The sequence below is a fragment of the Artibeus jamaicensis genome, unplaced genomic scaffold, assembly GCF_021234435.1.
Source record: "Artibeus jamaicensis isolate MK-2021 breed Jamaican fruit bat unplaced genomic scaffold, CSHL_Jam_final contig_332, whole genome shotgun sequence".
In the NCBI taxonomy this organism is placed as follows: Eukaryota; Metazoa; Chordata; class Mammalia; order Chiroptera; family Phyllostomidae; genus Artibeus; species Artibeus jamaicensis.
The window spans coordinates 21,159,827-21,176,671 of NW_026521788.1; the positions used below are offsets into that span (position 1 = coordinate 21,159,827).

General features: G+C 40.8%; 1 protein-coding gene across 2 annotated transcripts in view; it reads left to right on the forward strand.

Annotated features, from left to right (window-relative positions):
• The window catches only part of SUPV3L1 (Suv3 like RNA helicase), a 33,374-nt gene extending 17,323 nt beyond the window's left edge, over nucleotides 1-16,051 (forward strand). Inside the window, exons 7-15 of one of the 2 annotated variants that reach the window (XM_037130620.2) lie at nucleotides 2,302-2,379; nucleotides 3,669-3,760; nucleotides 4,712-4,892; nucleotides 5,437-5,530; nucleotides 6,648-6,867; nucleotides 8,060-8,140; nucleotides 11,955-12,131; nucleotides 14,438-14,586; nucleotides 15,413-16,051. In XM_037130620.2, coding sequence (XP_036986515.2) covers nucleotides 2,302-2,379; nucleotides 3,669-3,760; nucleotides 4,712-4,892; nucleotides 5,437-5,530; nucleotides 6,648-6,867; nucleotides 8,060-8,140; nucleotides 11,955-12,131; nucleotides 14,438-14,586; nucleotides 15,413-15,845 — 1,505 coding nt within the window. In that variant the 3' untranslated portion in view covers nucleotides 15,846-16,051. The remainder of the gene's footprint in view (nucleotides 1-2,301; nucleotides 2,380-3,668; nucleotides 3,761-4,711; nucleotides 4,893-5,436; nucleotides 5,531-6,647; nucleotides 6,868-8,059; nucleotides 8,141-11,954; nucleotides 12,132-14,437; nucleotides 14,587-15,412) is intronic. The other variant, XM_037130621.2, reaches the window with a different exon arrangement.
• The last annotated feature ends 794 nt before the right edge of the window (nucleotides 16,052-16,845 follow it).

The following is a 16,845-nucleotide window of genomic DNA, read 5'->3' on the forward strand; positions in this document are numbered from 1 at the left end:
ATCCCATGGTGCAGGACTTGCTTCAGTGGGCTTTGGTGCTCACTGAGTTTGCCTCTTGAGTATGTTGCTCACGGAGGTGCTAGGGTTGTAATCTGGTATGGTCTGAAGCTGTCTACCAGGTACACTGGCTCTGGGGACTCCCAGGAGCTACAAGGTCAGCCACTGCCTGTGCCCTGCCTGGGGCTGCCCAGCACGAGCTACAGAGCTATATGCAACTAGCTGCTACTAGTGCTGGGCTTGGAAGTACCCAGGAGAGGCCAAGCTGCAAGCCAAGCCCAGTTGCCCCTAGTGCCAGGCTGGGGCCACTTAGTGAGAGGTTCAGGGTATGCAGAGGCCAGATGCTGCTTGTATGAGAGATTAGAAAGTCTGAAACATGAGCAGAGAGAGGCCATTTGTATGGAAAAGCCACTGGAAAGGGCTTGGGTGGGCCTGTAAGTTGAGTGGGGCAGTTGTCTCAGGGAATTACCGGGTTGGGTTATCAGGTTGATGGGGTCTCAGATACGGTGCCCACCTGCCGGCTCTGTGTGCGGAGGGCTCAGAAAAGGAACAATGGCCTCTGCCAGCCCTTCTGTCTAGGGGGAAACTGCTCTGCCCCAGCTCTCACTCCGATGCCAGACTGTTCAGTTCCTCCTCTGTGCTATATAATATCCCATTTTACAACTGAAATTATACATTCCTCCATTAAAGGATATTCAAGTTGTAAAAGTCTTTCATTATTATATATAGTACTGCAGTAAACTGTTTAAGAAATTTTGAAAATATTTAAAATGAAAATTAACTTTTTCTTATTATATAAGCAATTACATCTTCTTATAAAAAAACATAGAAATAAATACAAAGAGAAGAAAAAGTACATAATCTCCCAATCCCATCCATTCAGAATCAACAAGTGTAACCTTGTGTATATTTTCCAGATATTTTTCTGTTTGTGTTTGCATTATATATCCATTGTGGGTGTGTATATTATAAAATAGGGATTATATGTTATGTGCTATTATGTATTAGAGCACATTATGTACTATTTAGTAGTGTGCTTTTTAAATTTTAATATCAACTTTCTGAGTAAGTGGATAGTTTTTTTAAAAATTACTTCATTATAAAAGTAGTACATGGTAAAAATTCAGACAGCACAGAGGTTTATAAATCAAAATCCCCTCTCCTGTTCCTCCTTTTCTAATCTTGTTTGTGTGTCCCAGATGCAGTAAGCAATTTTTAATCTAGTGGTTTTTCAGTGTAAAATTAACTTTGTTTTCTAAGTGTCATTGTGGGCATATTACATTTTAAAACATTTCAATATGCTCTTTATTCCTTGGTGTTTGGGGAAGAAAATTAAAATATAATTTATATGACTTAAAGAAAATATGGTTGGGAGCATTTTGGCATTGGAAAATAAAATGAGGCACTAATTTTTGCCACAGTGACGTGCTTAAAGCTGTCAGAGGGAGCACAGCGGGAGCTCAGGGAGTCACACTCCCCGCCGGACTCTCCGCTCCTTGCAGTCTGGGTGCCTGCGGTGGAGCTGCTTGCTTTACTGCAAGGCTGTCTGCTCCTGGTTCCTGGGAGCATGGATACGGCTTTCTTTTACTGCTGCGTAGGTGTATGACCGCATTTTGCCGTGTATACTGCACACCCATGGTTTTGGCATAAACTCAGGAAAAAAATCTTTCGTTTTAATGTTTTATTTATTTATTTATATTTAGAAACAAAGCCTATTTTTGTTTTCCAGGGTATTTTTCATGTGGATACCATTACTGCTTTCTAGAGTTACACTTTTAACCCATAAACATAAATAAAAGAATTAAAAACATTTACATAGATACAGAATTAGTACTACCCATACATAGTGTTCATCCTTATTTTTCCCTCAAAATTTTAAGCAACAGAGTGCACATTACACACACCAAAATACAGTAGTTCTTATTAGGCAGATCCTCCAGGCTGCCTCTGAGATGGCAGAAAGTAGAACAAATGACCCTGCCTTGTTTGGGAGGTGGTGAGGAAGAGTGGTTACGAGTCTGGACCGTGGAGCTAGATGGCCCCGGCTTGAGTTCCATTCCTTTGATCTTACACTACATTGCACTTACTGCGCTTTTGGGCCAGTGACTTGACTTCTCTGGGCCTCAGTTCATTCTGTAAAATGCAGATGGTGATGATTTCACTCTTACGTTTGTTGGGAGGATTAAAGGAAATAGTAAAACACTTAATGATCAGTGATGATGAAAGCTTGAGTTTGGGTGTTGTGATATGTTTATCATGTTATTTAAGTAGCTCATAGTGCTCATGATAACTTTTTATTTTAAGATGAAGTGGCCGTGATTGATGAAATTCAAATGATTAAAGACCCCGCCAGAGGATGGGCCTGGACCAGAGCACTTCTAGGTGGGTGGTCCTGATGCTATAAAACCTGTGCTTTGCAACTGAGAGGCGTTTACCTGTTTGCCATTGCCACGTAGGGCCAGGTGGATTCTTTCTTTTTGACACAAATCAGCAATTAAGTCAGCTAAGTGTTAGTTTTATTTTTCAAATATTACTTAAATAATGGGAATTTCATTTTTCCTACTATAAAATTAGCATAACCATTTAATTAAAGTTAAAATGTTCAAATCTCATCATATTTACAACAATCACTCTTAAGATTTTGGTGTTTTGTGCCACTTTTGTGACTATATAATTTTGTATCTTGGTTTTTCAGTTATGTTGTTTCAAGTATTTTTTAAAGAATTTGTTTGTTTACTTTTTTAGAGGAAAAGAGGCAGAATGAGGGGGAAGAAACATTGATGTGCAATAAATACATCAGTAGGTTGCGTCTCACATACCCCCCCCAACTGGGGACCTGGCCTGCAACCCAGGCATGTGCTCTGACTGGGAATTGAACCAGCGCCTTTTGGTTCTCAGGCTTGCACTCAGTCAACTGAGCCACACCAGCCAGGGCTGTTTCAGACATTTTTTTTTGTACCACATCATAATATTGTATATTCTCCATTGAAGAGTTGTATAATTTTTCCCACAGAGTTAACATTTTCCCCTATTATTAATAATGCTGCAGTAAAAATCTTTCTGGCCATAGCTTTTTTAATTTTTATTTTATTATTTCTTTAGGATAGCCCCCTGGAAATGGAATTCTTGAAGTCCATGGACATGAATAAATGTTTCTACTCTTTGATATTGGAGCAAATGTTTTATCAGAATGTTGTAGGGCAGGTGTTTTCAGATTCAAAAACAAACAGCTGTGCTCTTTCTTCAAAGAGTATTCATTGAAGCTTTAATGTAAAATAGATGAAAATAGATTTGCTAAGGGGTAAGGAGCATGGGGTTCCTTCTACCCTTCAGCCCCCAGCCTCTGAGGCACCTCAGTGATTCCATGGAGGCTAATTTGAAAAACACAAGTATGGGACTAATGTTGGGCACTAAGGATGATATGCCAGGCCCTAGTCCTGGCTGGCATCACCTTCTAGTAGACTCAAAACCTTGGCCAAATCCATTTAAAATCCTTGAGATGTATAAAAATGGAGTTTGTTGAGGTTCAAATCAGAGATAATATTTATAAAAACATTTAGTGAAGTTGTAAGGCAGTAGGTGACAAACTTAAATATTTTTGCTATATAAAGTGTTGGTTATTTAATTTTATTTCTTTAAAGTTTTAAAAATTGTGGTTTTGCATTCAACAGGACTCTGTGCCGAAGAGGTCCATTTGTGTGGAGAAGCTGCTGCTATTGACCTGGTTACTGAGCTTTTGTACGTGACTGGGGAGGAAGTGGAGGTACTAGACTCTGTGTTTTGTCCTCACCGTGGCATTCGGGTCACCCAGAGCACCCAGACAGTGGCTTCATAGGCCCCAGGTAGTGGCAAAGTCGGGTCTTAACTACAAGGAAAGCTTCATTTCCTCATAGTCGACAGGGTCGTACGTATTTGGTTGAACCTCATGATTTGAACTTCTGACCGAGTGGCCATCACACCGTAAGTCTTCCAGAGTACAGGAGGTTCTTTGTATTCTCTTGACAAAACCTTCTGGAGTTTCAGCAGGTCTCTTTAGAATTAAATACATCAGCAATGTTGGAAGGCTCAGCAGAAGTTTGTGGTTTTTGAAGTCTCACTGAGGCTTTTGATATATATATCTAATTGCTAGAGATAGTTTATATCCCTTTCCAAAATTCCTAGAGTAGGAAGTAACTGGGTTTTTTTTAATCTTTTATTTTCTTTACCTGAGTTCTGTAGTAAGGTGAAGAAATATTTAAAAATTGATCCATTACTTCAGTTTTGTGCTCAGCTTTCAGGGAGAGGTAGTGGAATGTAATAAGATATTCTGGGTTTTAGTCTCGGCTTTGCTATTATTAGCTTTGTGTTCTTAGGGAAACCATATAAGGCTAGAACTGGAAAAAAATCTCTTCACATTTGATCTTTTATTGGGCTCTATATTTTACTCTTCTATAAAATGGAATAGTTAAGAACCCTTCTTAACTAAGTTGCTATGAAAATCAAATGTATATGAAAGTGCTTTGAAAATTTATGGAACATTGTTTAACACTTTATTAATTTAGAGTTAGCATTGAGGACTGATGGTAATTTTATTGTAATATTAAAATAAATGTGTTTCTATATTTCCCCTTGAAAAACATTGGAACTTGTTAGTTTTTAACTGCTCTCGGATGTCTGTAAGTTGAAGTTGAGTTAGGTGTGTTACTTCACAACATCATGTCTTTTAATATTAAAGGTTCGAAACTACAAGAGGCTCACCCCCATCTGTGTGCTGGATCAGGCACTAGAGTCTTTAGACAACCTTCGGCCTGGGGACTGCATCGTCTGTTTCAGCAAGAATGATATTTATTCTGTGAGTCGCCAGATTGAAATTCGGGGATTGGAATCAGCGGTTATATATGGCAGTCTCCCACCTGGTAATTACTGGCTTTCATCGTGACAGAATATGAAGTCTTATTTTTGCCATTCATGTTGAGATATGTACCGAAAACACAGTAAAAGACATTGAATTAAGATGTTTGATATATCAGTAATTTGTTATAGGTCATATAAAAAATGTTTCTCTAGTTCATCTTGGTAGGGATAGAAATATTTCAATTATTTCTAGCACTTACTATTTGCTGCTATTATTAGATGACATTTTAAATGTTGAGCTGATGGTTTTCTTACAGAAATGTCATTAAAATATGAGCTTGGTAATATTCTTCAGACCGTAGTCCTGAAGTCTGTTACTTGTCCTCAGCAGTGACAAAGCTGGTGTGGGATTGTGTTGCTGTACGTGGGGGTAGTTAACAGAAATAAAGGATAAGTGGCTCTTGGAGGGTATTAAGGAATAAGTTTGAAACAATAAGAGTTTTATCCATAAAAATGGAAAGTAGAAGCTGAGGATTTCCAAGATATACTTAGTGTGAGCCAGTAAAAGATTGAGAACACTGATTGAACATGAACTTCTTGTTTTAGGGACCAAGCTTGCTCAAGCAAAAAAGTTTAATGATCCTGAGGATCCGTGCAAAATCCTGGTTGCTACGGATGCCATTGGCATGGGACTTAATCTGTAAGTGATTTTGTTTTTAATAATTACATACATTCAGTGGGTTCCATGGCAGTTAAAAAATTTTTTTCTAATTGGTGTTAGAGTGACCAGAGACTTTGATTTAGGAGATGGGGATTTGCATATGGATCTGTGACGTATCTTGCTTACACCTAGGTGTTGAGGAAGGAAAAAGAAAATACCACATAGCACTAGGACTTTGGATGCTGCTCCCTCTTAGACTGCTGTCCTGTTACATTACCTTACTTTTAGTTTTTCAGTCAATAACTTGTGTGAGGGCCTACTATGCACATAGGGCTAGCTGTTATCTGTGGGGGTAACAGTACTAAGCCTAACAGTTTCTCTCTGGGAATGAATCAAACTATCCAGCCCCAGCTGGTATGGCTCAGTGGCTTGAGCACGGGCCTGTGAACCAAAGGGTTGCCTGTTCGATTCCCAGTCAGGGCACATGCCTGGGTTGCAAGCCAGGTCCCCAGTAGGAGGCACACAAGAGGCAACTATCCACTTGTATTTCTCTCCCCCTTTTCCCCTCTCTAAAAATAAAAAGATAAAATGTTTAAAAAATATATCCAAAGCTTTGATAGCAGCTAACTCTTTTTTTAATCCTCACCTGAGAACATTTAGAGAGAGGAAAGGAGGGAGAGAGAGGGAGAGAATCACCGATACTGAGAGAGAAACATTGACCGGTTGCCTCCCATGTGTGCCCCGACCTGCAGCCTAGGCATGTGAACCGGAAACCTTTCGGTTTATGGGCTGATACTCCAACCAGCTGAGCCACACTGGCCAGGGCAGTTGCGGTCAACTTTGAAAAGCAGCCTGAGAACACTTTATGTGATGTATTTGTTAAAAAGTTATTTTCTATAGCCTCATTGAAGTATAATTTACATGCTATTTACAGTTCACCTATTGTAAAAGTATAAGTTGATGAATTTTAGTAAATTTACATGGTCGTTGAAAACTCCTAAAGGGAAGACAAAGAATAACCAACCAGCTTTTTCCTTATTTTGAAAATGGGGAAGAATTGCAAATAGGCCTAAACTAGAATTGAGTGAGCGCTTCTGTAGTGACCCAAATGATGGAGAGTTTGTCATCTATGAGATCACCTTTATTTCTATTTCAGGAGCATAAGAAGAATTATTTTTTATTCCCTTATAAAGCCCAGTATCAATGAAAAGGGAGAAAGAGAACTAGAACCAATCACCACTTCTCAAGCCTTGCAGATTTCTGGCAGAGCTGGCCGATTCAGTTCAAAATATAAAGAAGGAGAGGTGACAACGATGAATCGAGAAGACCTCCGTTTGTTAAAGGAAATTTTGAACAGGCCTGTGGACCCTATAAGGGTAAAGTGTAACATGTTAATTATTTCTCTTTGGAGAACAGTCATTCCTTTCTTCACCCTTCTTCTATACTCTTGCCTCAGACACCTGCAAACAAACAAAATAAAAATTTTGTGCCATGCAAATTATGTCAAGAAAGCCCTCCTTTATTGCTTTGGAGAGAAATAGGGATCCTCTGGTCCAGAATGGTGTGGAAGTGAAAGATCCAGAGTGAGCAAGTTTAGTGAACCCGATTTTCCATTAGTTCTTCCTACAGTTTAGTGGCGGGTGGGGATAAGGGCTCAGTTGCTTCTGGTGGGCACGCAGCCACGTAAGCAGACTGAAAGGTTGCCAGAAGCTTGTATGCGGGACACCAGCAGCGCTAAACAGTACAACTCGGAGCCGGTAAGGACAAGGTTAAATTTTGGTTAGTTTAGTTAATGAGGCAGAAGTGTACAAATTTCAGACAAACTAACTTTTAAATTTAGAGTTGCCTGGAAAATGTACTAAATGTGGCTCTTCGCCTTTTTCAGTGACCCTAGGTAAAGGGGAATGTAAATGAGATAGCGCAAGGAAAACTTCCTGGAGCAAAGCTGAGGGTGGAATAATTTCTGTAGCTTTTGTTAAGAGTGCACTAGGTAATGGCGCCCCATTTCCCTCCTGTGTCCCTCGTTTCTGGTGCTCATGTTCTTCCGACCATGACTCCGACCTCTCTCCTTTCCTCTTTCCCGTTCCCTTTCTTTCGTTTTCCAGCTTATACTTACCTGTAGGCATTTCTTAACAGTGCAGCGTACACTTACAGAGATAACCGACCTCCACTTCAGACGTTTTCTCACGTATTTATGTGTGTGTGTGTGTGTATGTCAGTTTTAATGTCCTGGTCAAAGCAGTTGGTTTTTCCTTGTTATGTTTTATTCAGTAAAGAGAACTGAAAGCCTGGAAAGCATTTTGGTACTTTTATCAGATTGTCATAGATTTTAGAAATATAACTAGAATGTGAGTAAAAGATTGACTAATTACTCAGTGGATGTAATTGGTTGGTTTTACTAAATCATTAGTAAATGATTTCCTAATTGGTAATAAATGGGAAAATGATGATGCTTTTCAGTATTTTACTTAAGTTCTTATGTAGGGCTTTATCTTGAAATAACTTAGCAAAACTTATTCTTTTTTAAAAAATGAGCTTATGGTTGTTTTTTTTTTTCTTTTACTAAAGGCAGCTGGTCTTCATCCAACTGCTGAACAGATTGAAATGTTTGCCTACCATCTTCCTGATACAACACTTTCAAATCTCATTGTAAGTAGAAAACTGCTCTTAAATCTCTTTTCTAGAACTGTTGACATTGGTAAACAATGCTGTAATGAATATGTGGATGCACTTGTTTTTTCAACTTGGTGTTTTGGGTTTCTTCAGATAAATACCTTAAAGTGGAATTACTGGCTCCTTTCTTGCCTTTGTCTTAAAGTCTATTTGTCTGGTATTGCTACCCCAGCTTTTTTTTTAGTTTTTAAAGATTTTATTTATTTAACTTTAGAGGAGAAGGGAAGGAGAGAGAGAAATATCAATGTATGGTTGCCTCTCGTGTGTCCCCTGCTGGGAACTGGCCTGCAACTCAGGCATGTGCCCTGACTGGGAATTGAACTGCGATCCTTTGATTCTAAGGCCCGGGCTCAATCCACTAAGCTACACCAGCCAGGGCTATTTATTTATTTTTAGAGAGGGGAAAGCAAAGAGAGAGGGAGAGACACAACAATGTGTGGTTGCTTCTTGTACGCCCCCAACTGGAGACCAGACCATGACCCAGGCATGTGCCCTGACTGGGAATTGAACTGGCAACCCTTTGCTTTGCAGCCCAGTGCTCAGTCCGCTGAACCACGCTAGCTAGGGCCCTAGCTTGTTGTTTGTTTCCATTTGTATGAAATACCTCTTTCCATCCCTTTACTTTCAGTCTGTGTGTCTTTTGATCTGAAGTGAGTCTCTTGTAGACAGCATATGTGTAAAGGTCTTGTTTTCTTACCCATCCAGCCACCGTGTGTCTTTTGATTGGAATGTTTAACCCACTGGCATTTAAAGTAATTGTTGATAGATATGTATGTATTTATTGCCATTTTATTATTTGTATATTTTTCTTTCCTCTTCCTCCTCCACTTCTTCCACTTTTCCTCCTCTTTTTTTTCTTCTTCTTGATCCTTCAACATTTCTTGTAGTCCTGGTTTGGTATTAATGTCCTCTTTTAGCTTTTTCTTGTCTGGGAAGATCTTTATCTGTCCTTTGATTCTAAGTGTTCGTCGATAGGTGACTGGTGTGTATATGCAGTGAAATGTGACTCAGCCATAAAAAAGCCATGAACGCTTGCCATCGGCAACAACATGGATGGACCTAGAGGGTGTCGTGCTGAGTGAATTAGGTCAGACAGAGAGAGACAAATGCCATATGATTTCACTTGTATATGGAGTCTAATGAACAAAATAAATGAACAAGCAGAACAGAAACAGACTTACAGACACAGAGAACATTTTGACGGTTGCCCGATGGGAGGGGATTTGGGGTCATGGAGGATAAAGATGAAGGGATTAGGAGGTAGGAATTGGTGGTTACGGTCACGGGGATGTACAGTGCGGCATAGCGCACAGTCAGTAATGTCACAGTAACTGAGTACTGTCAGATGGGAACTAGATTTGTTAGGGTGATCGCTTCACAAGTTACATAAATCTCTAATCACTGGGTCGAACACCTGCAACTAATACAACATTGGTTGTCAACTGTAATTGAAAAATAAAAAATTGGAGCACTTGAGCTTTTGCTGTCTTGCAATTGTCATCAGTTTTTGCTGAAAGAAATTCATAAAAATTATCAAATAAATAAAAAAATAAGAATTTAAAAAGTTAAAAAATGAAAACATAAATAAAATGTTGATATGTCAGGTAATTACTTGTTAACCTCGTGGCCATGAATGTATAGTCTGTTTCTGTGAAGCTGCTATTTATGAAGTTTACATCGAAAGTGAAAACTTTTGAAATCTTCTGGGACTTTTGTCTGAGTATTTTAGGCTGAGGAGGCAACGAATAAAGCAGACCTTTCTAGAAGTCTGTTATGAGTGAAAAAGATGGCCTTTTGTACTTCCAGCCAAGATGGAGGCGTAGGTAGACACACTGTGCCTCCTCACACAACCAGAAGAAGGTCAACAAATTTAAAAACAAAAAACAGCCAGGGGCTGACAGAAAATCGAACTGTATGGAAGCCTGACAACCAAGGAGTTAAAGAAGAAACATCCCTCCAGACTGGTAGGAGGGGTGGAGATGAGCAGCCGGTGTAGAGAGGACTGGCAGCAAGGCGGCGGCTGGTGGGCAAGGCAGCAGCTGGCAGACCACAAGAGGTAGCAGGTCGCAGACCTGGTGGTTCTACATTTGTATGCAGATAAATCAGGAGGAACAACTAGGAATGAGACAGTCCGCACAACCCAGAGTTCAGTGCAAGGAAATGAAGCCTCAAACCTCTGATTGAAAACACCAGTGAGGGTTGACGCAGCAGTGGGAGAGACTCCCAGCCGCACAGGAGAGTTCATTGGAGAGACCCACAGGGTCCTAGAACGTATACAAAACCCACCCACCTGGGAATCAGCACCAGAAGGGCCGGATTTGCATATGGGTAGCAGGGGAAGTGACTGAAAGCCGGCAGAGAGCTGAGCAAGCACCATTGTTCCCTTTCGGACCCCTCCCCACATACAGTGTTACAACCCAGTGACGTGGGTTGCCCTGCCTGGTGAACACCTAAGGCTGCACCCCTCACCATGTAACAGGTGCGTCAAGACAAAAAAATGGTGCAAACAGAAGAACAGATTAAAGCTCCAGAAAAAATATAACTAAGTGACAAAGAGATAAACCAACCCATCAGATGCACACTTCAAAACACCGATAATCAGGATGCTCACAGAATTGGTTGAATATGGTTGCAAATTAGATGCAAAAATGAAGGCTATGCTAAGTAAACTAAAGGAAAATGCACAGGGAATGAACAGTGATTGGAAGGAAACCGGTACTCAAAGCAATGGTGTGGATCAGAAGGAAGAAACATTCAATCACAATGGAATGAAGAAACAAGAATTCAAAACAATGAGGAGAGGCTTAGGAACCTCCAGGACATCTTTAAACGTCCCAATGGCTGAATCACAGGGATGTCAGAAGAGGAAGAGCAAGAAATTGAAAACTTATTTGAACAAATAATGAAGGAGAACACCCCCAATCTGGCAAAGGAAATAGACTTCCAGGAAGCTCCGAGAGTCCCAAAGAAGTTGGACCCAAGGAGGAACACACCAAGGCACATCATAATTAAATTACCCAAGATTAAAGATAAGGAGAAAATCTTAAAAGCATTAAGAGAAAAGGAGAGAGTTACCTACAAAGGAGTTCCCATAAGATTGTCAGCTGATTTCTCAAAAGAAACCTTACAGGCAAGAAGGGGCTGGAAAGAAGTATTCCAAGTCATGAAAGGGGACCTACGTCTGAGATTACTCCATCCAGCAAAGCTTTCATTTAGAATGGAAGGGCACATAAAGTACTTGCCAGATAAGGTCAAGTTCAAGGAGTTCATCATCACCAAACCCTTATATGAAATGTTAAAGGGACTTATCTGAGAAAAAGAAGATAAAAAATATGAACAGTAAAATGACAACAAACTCACAGTTATTAACAGCAGGACCTAAACCAAAAACAGGAAGAAATTAAGAAAACAACTAGAACAGTAACAGAATCACAGAAATGGACACCACATGGAGGGTTATCAACAGGGGAGGGGGAGAGAGAGGGAAAAGGTACAGAGAGTAAGTTGCATAAATTGTAAGTTGGTAGACAGAGGAGGTTAAGAATAGTACAGAAAATGTCGAAGCCAAAGAACTTATATGTATGACCCATGGACATGAACTAAAGCAGGGGAACATGGGTGGGAGGGGGTGTGCAGAGCGGAGGGGAATATAGGGGGAAAATGGGACAACTGCAATAGCATAATTAATAAAACATTTTTTAAAAAAGATGGCCTTTTGTAGATTTGAGTACATTATTCATGTCCAATTAGGCAGTCCAATAATTTAATCTATCTTCCCCCTCCCCCCCAGGATATTTTTGTAGACTTTTCGCAAGTCGATGGGCATTATTTTGTCTGCAATATGGATGACTTTAAATTTTCTGCAGAGTTGATCCAGCATATCCCTCTAAGTCTCCGAGTGAGGTATGTTTTCTGCACAGCCCCCATCAACAAGAAGCAGCCTTTTGTCTGCTCTTCACTGTTACAGGTAAGCCTTTATCTTTAGCATATTTTGAGTTTAAGGTTGAGGTATTTTTTCCCAAACAGTGCTTTGTTACTCCGAATAAAACAATTGGGGAATATCCTTTAATATGAGATACTGTGTAAGACTTGAATAGAAAGTGATTCCCTTTTTTATACAAGTGATCTTTGGGGGGAAGGACAACCCTTGCTTTGTATTTGGGCTTATATGGTAGCTTTTGTGAAGAAGCTAAGACAAAAATAAATACAGGTTTTTTTCAAGGGAAGTGGGGGTCCTTGACTAATGCTACACTTTTTTTCTTAATGGTGTGTTGGTAGTATTTTTGGAGGGGAGGGTGACTGGGGGTTTAGTAGTGGCAATAATAATTTGTTTTCTTAACCATAAGGCACTGAGCCAGGGATTGCTGTCTTGTATGAGTTTGGTGTCAATCAGGGTTACAGTCCCTTTTCTTTTTTTAGCACAGAGGTAGTTGATTTTTTTTTTTAAATCCTTATCTGAGGATATGTTTATCGATCTTGGAGAGCAAGAGAGAAACATCAGTGTGAGAGAGGAACATCGATTGGTTGCCTCCCGTACACGCCCCGACCAGGGATTGAACCCACAAGTTTTTGGTGCACAGGACAATGCTCCAGCCAACTGGACCACCTGGTCAGGGCCTGATCCCTTTTCTTTTAACTCATTTGAGTAAGGCTACAAATAGCTGACTTTTGGGGAGAGCACAGGATTCGCCAGAACAGAGGGCCCAGGGAACGAAGTGGCAGCTGTGTCCTCTCTCCTCCGCACCCTTGCTGTCCTTGCTGCTCTGCTTGGAGCGCCCTCACCCCCACACCAGACCCACGGTCTCCGCTTTGAATCGCTTTCTGACTCTAGTTGTCTTTTTGCTGCCTTGTCTTGTATAGACCTTAATGTTCTGTATGTTAGCTCAGTTTTTATCCACTCTTTCTAAATTTATTTTAAAATTACATAAATAACATATAAATACTTTCTCTGCAGAAAATGAAAACATTACAGATAGGATAAGTTAGGCTACCCGGGTTTAGTCCTGTGACGTAACTGTTACCAGCATGTGCGTGCCCTTGCAGACTTTTTCGGTTGCATTTTTCTACCTAGATATACTGGTTCATGTGGAAATTCTAGTTTTGTTTGGTGGGTGTGTTTTTCCATAAATGCTATGATGACTTATTCTGCACCTTGCCACTTTCTTTTTCCCTTACTAAGTCTTAGAGCTCTTCCATGTCCAGGTATTTATCTAGAAAATATGTTTCTTTCTTTTTTTCAGATTTTACCTATTTATTTCTAGAGAGAGGGGAAGGGAGGGAAAAAGAGAGAGGGAAGAACATCAATGTGTGGTTGCCTCCTGCCCCTTCTCAACTGGGGGCCTGGCCCACAACCCAAGAACGCACTGAGAATGGAACCAGTGACCCTCCAGTTCGCAGGCCAACACTCAATCCACTGAACCACACCAGCCGGGGCCTAGAAAATACGTTTCTTACATGTGCTCCCCCTCCCAGAAGCACACCCATACCTTTTCCTTCCCCTTCTCCTCCCCCTTCTCAGTCATGCATCCCTTAAACTTGAAGGCTTGCCACGAGATTTGCCACCAGGGAAGCAATGGGCAGCAGAGCCCCTGTCCAGGCCAAGCCCCTGAACCTGTCTCCAAGGTCCCCTTTGTTGCTTTTTCTATCCTAAGCCCTTCCTTGTTTCACTGTTCCCAGCTTTAATAAACATACTCTCAAAAATGTATATTTTTATGTGTGTGTGTGTGTGTTATATGTTTCGTAGAACTGGCATTTGGTAGACAGCGAGCTAGCATAAGGTTGAAGTTACTGGAACAAAGTCTTAGGTGCTGCACACCGACCTGGATGGGGCTTGAGCCCTGACCCCCTTACACCATTCTTTGAATTATTCTGATGAAGCGGAAGCATCTTCCTAAGGATTAAGGACAGTTTAATGGTTGCTTATGTGTTTTGTTTAAAGATTAGAATGTGAAATCTAGAGATTTTTTCCCTGCTCTCTGTTACCGCGGATCTTTAAAAGAGCTCAATCCCATCGATGGCCTCTGAGGCCTGTGGTTTTGTAAAAAGAAGAAAGTCATTCCCCAACCTTTAAAAAAATGTACCTTTATAAAATATTAAATGTTCTTTAAAATACAGGAAAGTATAAAGAAGGAAAGAAACAAGCCTGCCTATCAAAACAGAATCACATTAACATTTTGTTGTGCTTGCTTTCTTTCTTTTTTTTTTTTTTGTTTTAGTCACAGACTTGAGTGAATTCTGATTCTTTCACTCAGCTCTTTTTTCTGTTTCTCTCAGTTTGCCAGGCAGTATAGCAGGAACGAGCCCTTGACCTTTGTGTGGTTACGCCGATACATTAAATGGCCATTACTTCCACCTAAGAATATTAAAGACCTCATGGATCTGGAAGCTGTTCATGATGTCTTGGATCTTTACCTGTGGCTAAGGTATTGATTTTTTTTCCTCTGTGTGCTCTCATTTTTCTAAGTAATAGGGCAAACCACGGGTTTTTATTAATGGTATTTTGTTCTTTTTAATTAGGCACGTATTTCGAAGGTGCTCTATATTATGTTTATTGTCTATAAAGGCAGTTGAGCCTGGTTTATCCCCATCCAAAAATGACTTAAGGTGTCTGTGTTGATTCCAGTGAAGACAGGCAGGTGAGGAGGTCCGTTAGACCCTTGATACTCAGAAGGAGGTCCGAGGACCAAAAGCATTGCCGTCACCTGGAAGCTTGTTAGAAACAGAATATCAGACTTACTCAAATTCTGCATTTTAACAAGATCCCCATGTGATTCATTTACACATTAACATTTGAGAGGTGCAATTCAAATCCTCAGTTAACATCACTGATAGGGTCTGCAACTTTCAGTTTAAGAGAAAGGATATATAACAAAACCAGTTTTACCATAGGCTAGTCGACACAAACAGGAGTTAAGTTCCTAGGGCAGCTCATCAGTGTTACAGTGGAACAGTGTCCGACAAAGTGGTGTTATTTGAGGACCTGCTGTACTGCTCTAGGTCAGTGATTCTCAGTTGGCAGGCCTGTCCCACTGAGGGGAGCGTATTGGAGTCACTTAAGGTAGAGTGACGACCCATCCTCATAATGATGTCTTGCTTAGGTGTATTGGGGCAGACATAAAAGTTGAGCAAAGACATTGGGCACATTTTGCAAAAACAAAACATTTGGAATTAATCAGTGTCACGATGTAGTTCTATCATTGAGATTAACTGTGATAAGAGCTGTTGCTATAATATATGTCTTTTTCCCAGCTATCGGTTTATAGATATGTTTCCAGATGCCAGCCTTGTTCGAGACCTCCAGAAAGAGCTGGATGGCATTATCCAGGATGGGGTACACAACATCACCAAACTGATTAAAACTTCAGAGACACAAAAGCTGTTGAACTTGGAGAACTTGTCAGCAGAGAGCCATCCTCGTTTGCAAGGACCATTAAAGAGCCAAGCGAGAAGGACTCGCATGGCCAAAACTTCAGGGGGTAGAGCTGCCGAGCCACCGGGTCCTGGTGCGGCAGAGAAGTCCCTGGCTTCCAGGCTGGTGCAGCAGGGGCTCCTCACTGCGGACATGCTGAAGCAGCTGGAGAAAGAGTGGCTGACGCACCGGACTGAGCGCAGCAAGGAAAGAACAGAATCTGGGGCTTACTCCAAAGGGTCAAGAAGAAAGAAGGGACCTGATTCGGATTAGTGTTATTTAATTTTTATTTTTCAAATAAAAATCTATTTTAAAATCCTTTTTTCCCCCCCTCACCTGTATTTACTGCTTAAAGATTTTATTTAAAGGTTTATATAATGGCCACTGTAGTACAGCCCTAAGACAATGCACTATAAGGAACTGCGTGTGGTAATAAAATCGGTTTGGTGAGTTGTGTGGCCAGTTTTCTACACCGTTGCTGAGGATGTCATGGCTGAAATTGTCTGACAGAAAAATTGCTGTCTGTTGTACCCACTTACCAGAAGGCTGTTGTAGGTGCTGGAAATATGCAGTAAGCCAGACATATTATATAGAGCTTTTGATATGGAGACATAGAGGAATAAGTTAAATAAATGATGTCAGAAGTGTGAGGGTAGAGATTGTTGTCTGTCTAGTTCACTGCTGTATGTTCACTGCCTAGATTATAGGATAAGTACATCTGTTAAATGAATGGGTGTGATTTCAGAGGTAACTGCTAGGCTAAAGTAGAGTAAGGGGAGAGGATGACAAGTGGTAGCAGTGGGCTGTTTTAGATAGAGTGGGTCTTCCCATGTCCACAGGTCGGTCTGGTGCGTGGTGGCCTCTACCTGTCCACCAAAGTTTTCAGCCCTGTTTAGAGATACAGCTGCAAGGAGTTTAAGGGCATAGGCTTCGGAGCTGGACAGACATGAGTTTGGCTTCTCATCACTACCAGCTCAGTGCCCTGTGCTCTCTGGGGATTGATCTCTGCGTCTGAAGATGAATGGTAGTGCCTACTTGGAGTTGGTCAGATGCGATGAGGTGCCGTCTAGCACAGTGCCTGATAGACAGGAAGTGTTTTGCAAATGAACCTGAAGGTTTGATTCATTCTGGCCTGTGAATTGACCTCTGAAGTCATTCTAAGAACACTAATTTCTTGAGCAACTGGTAAACAGGTTGACTTAAGACTAGGGATTAAACTGATTTAGTTGAAATTGGGTCAAGGAACAGCCAGTTTGCCAAGCTAGTCATCTCT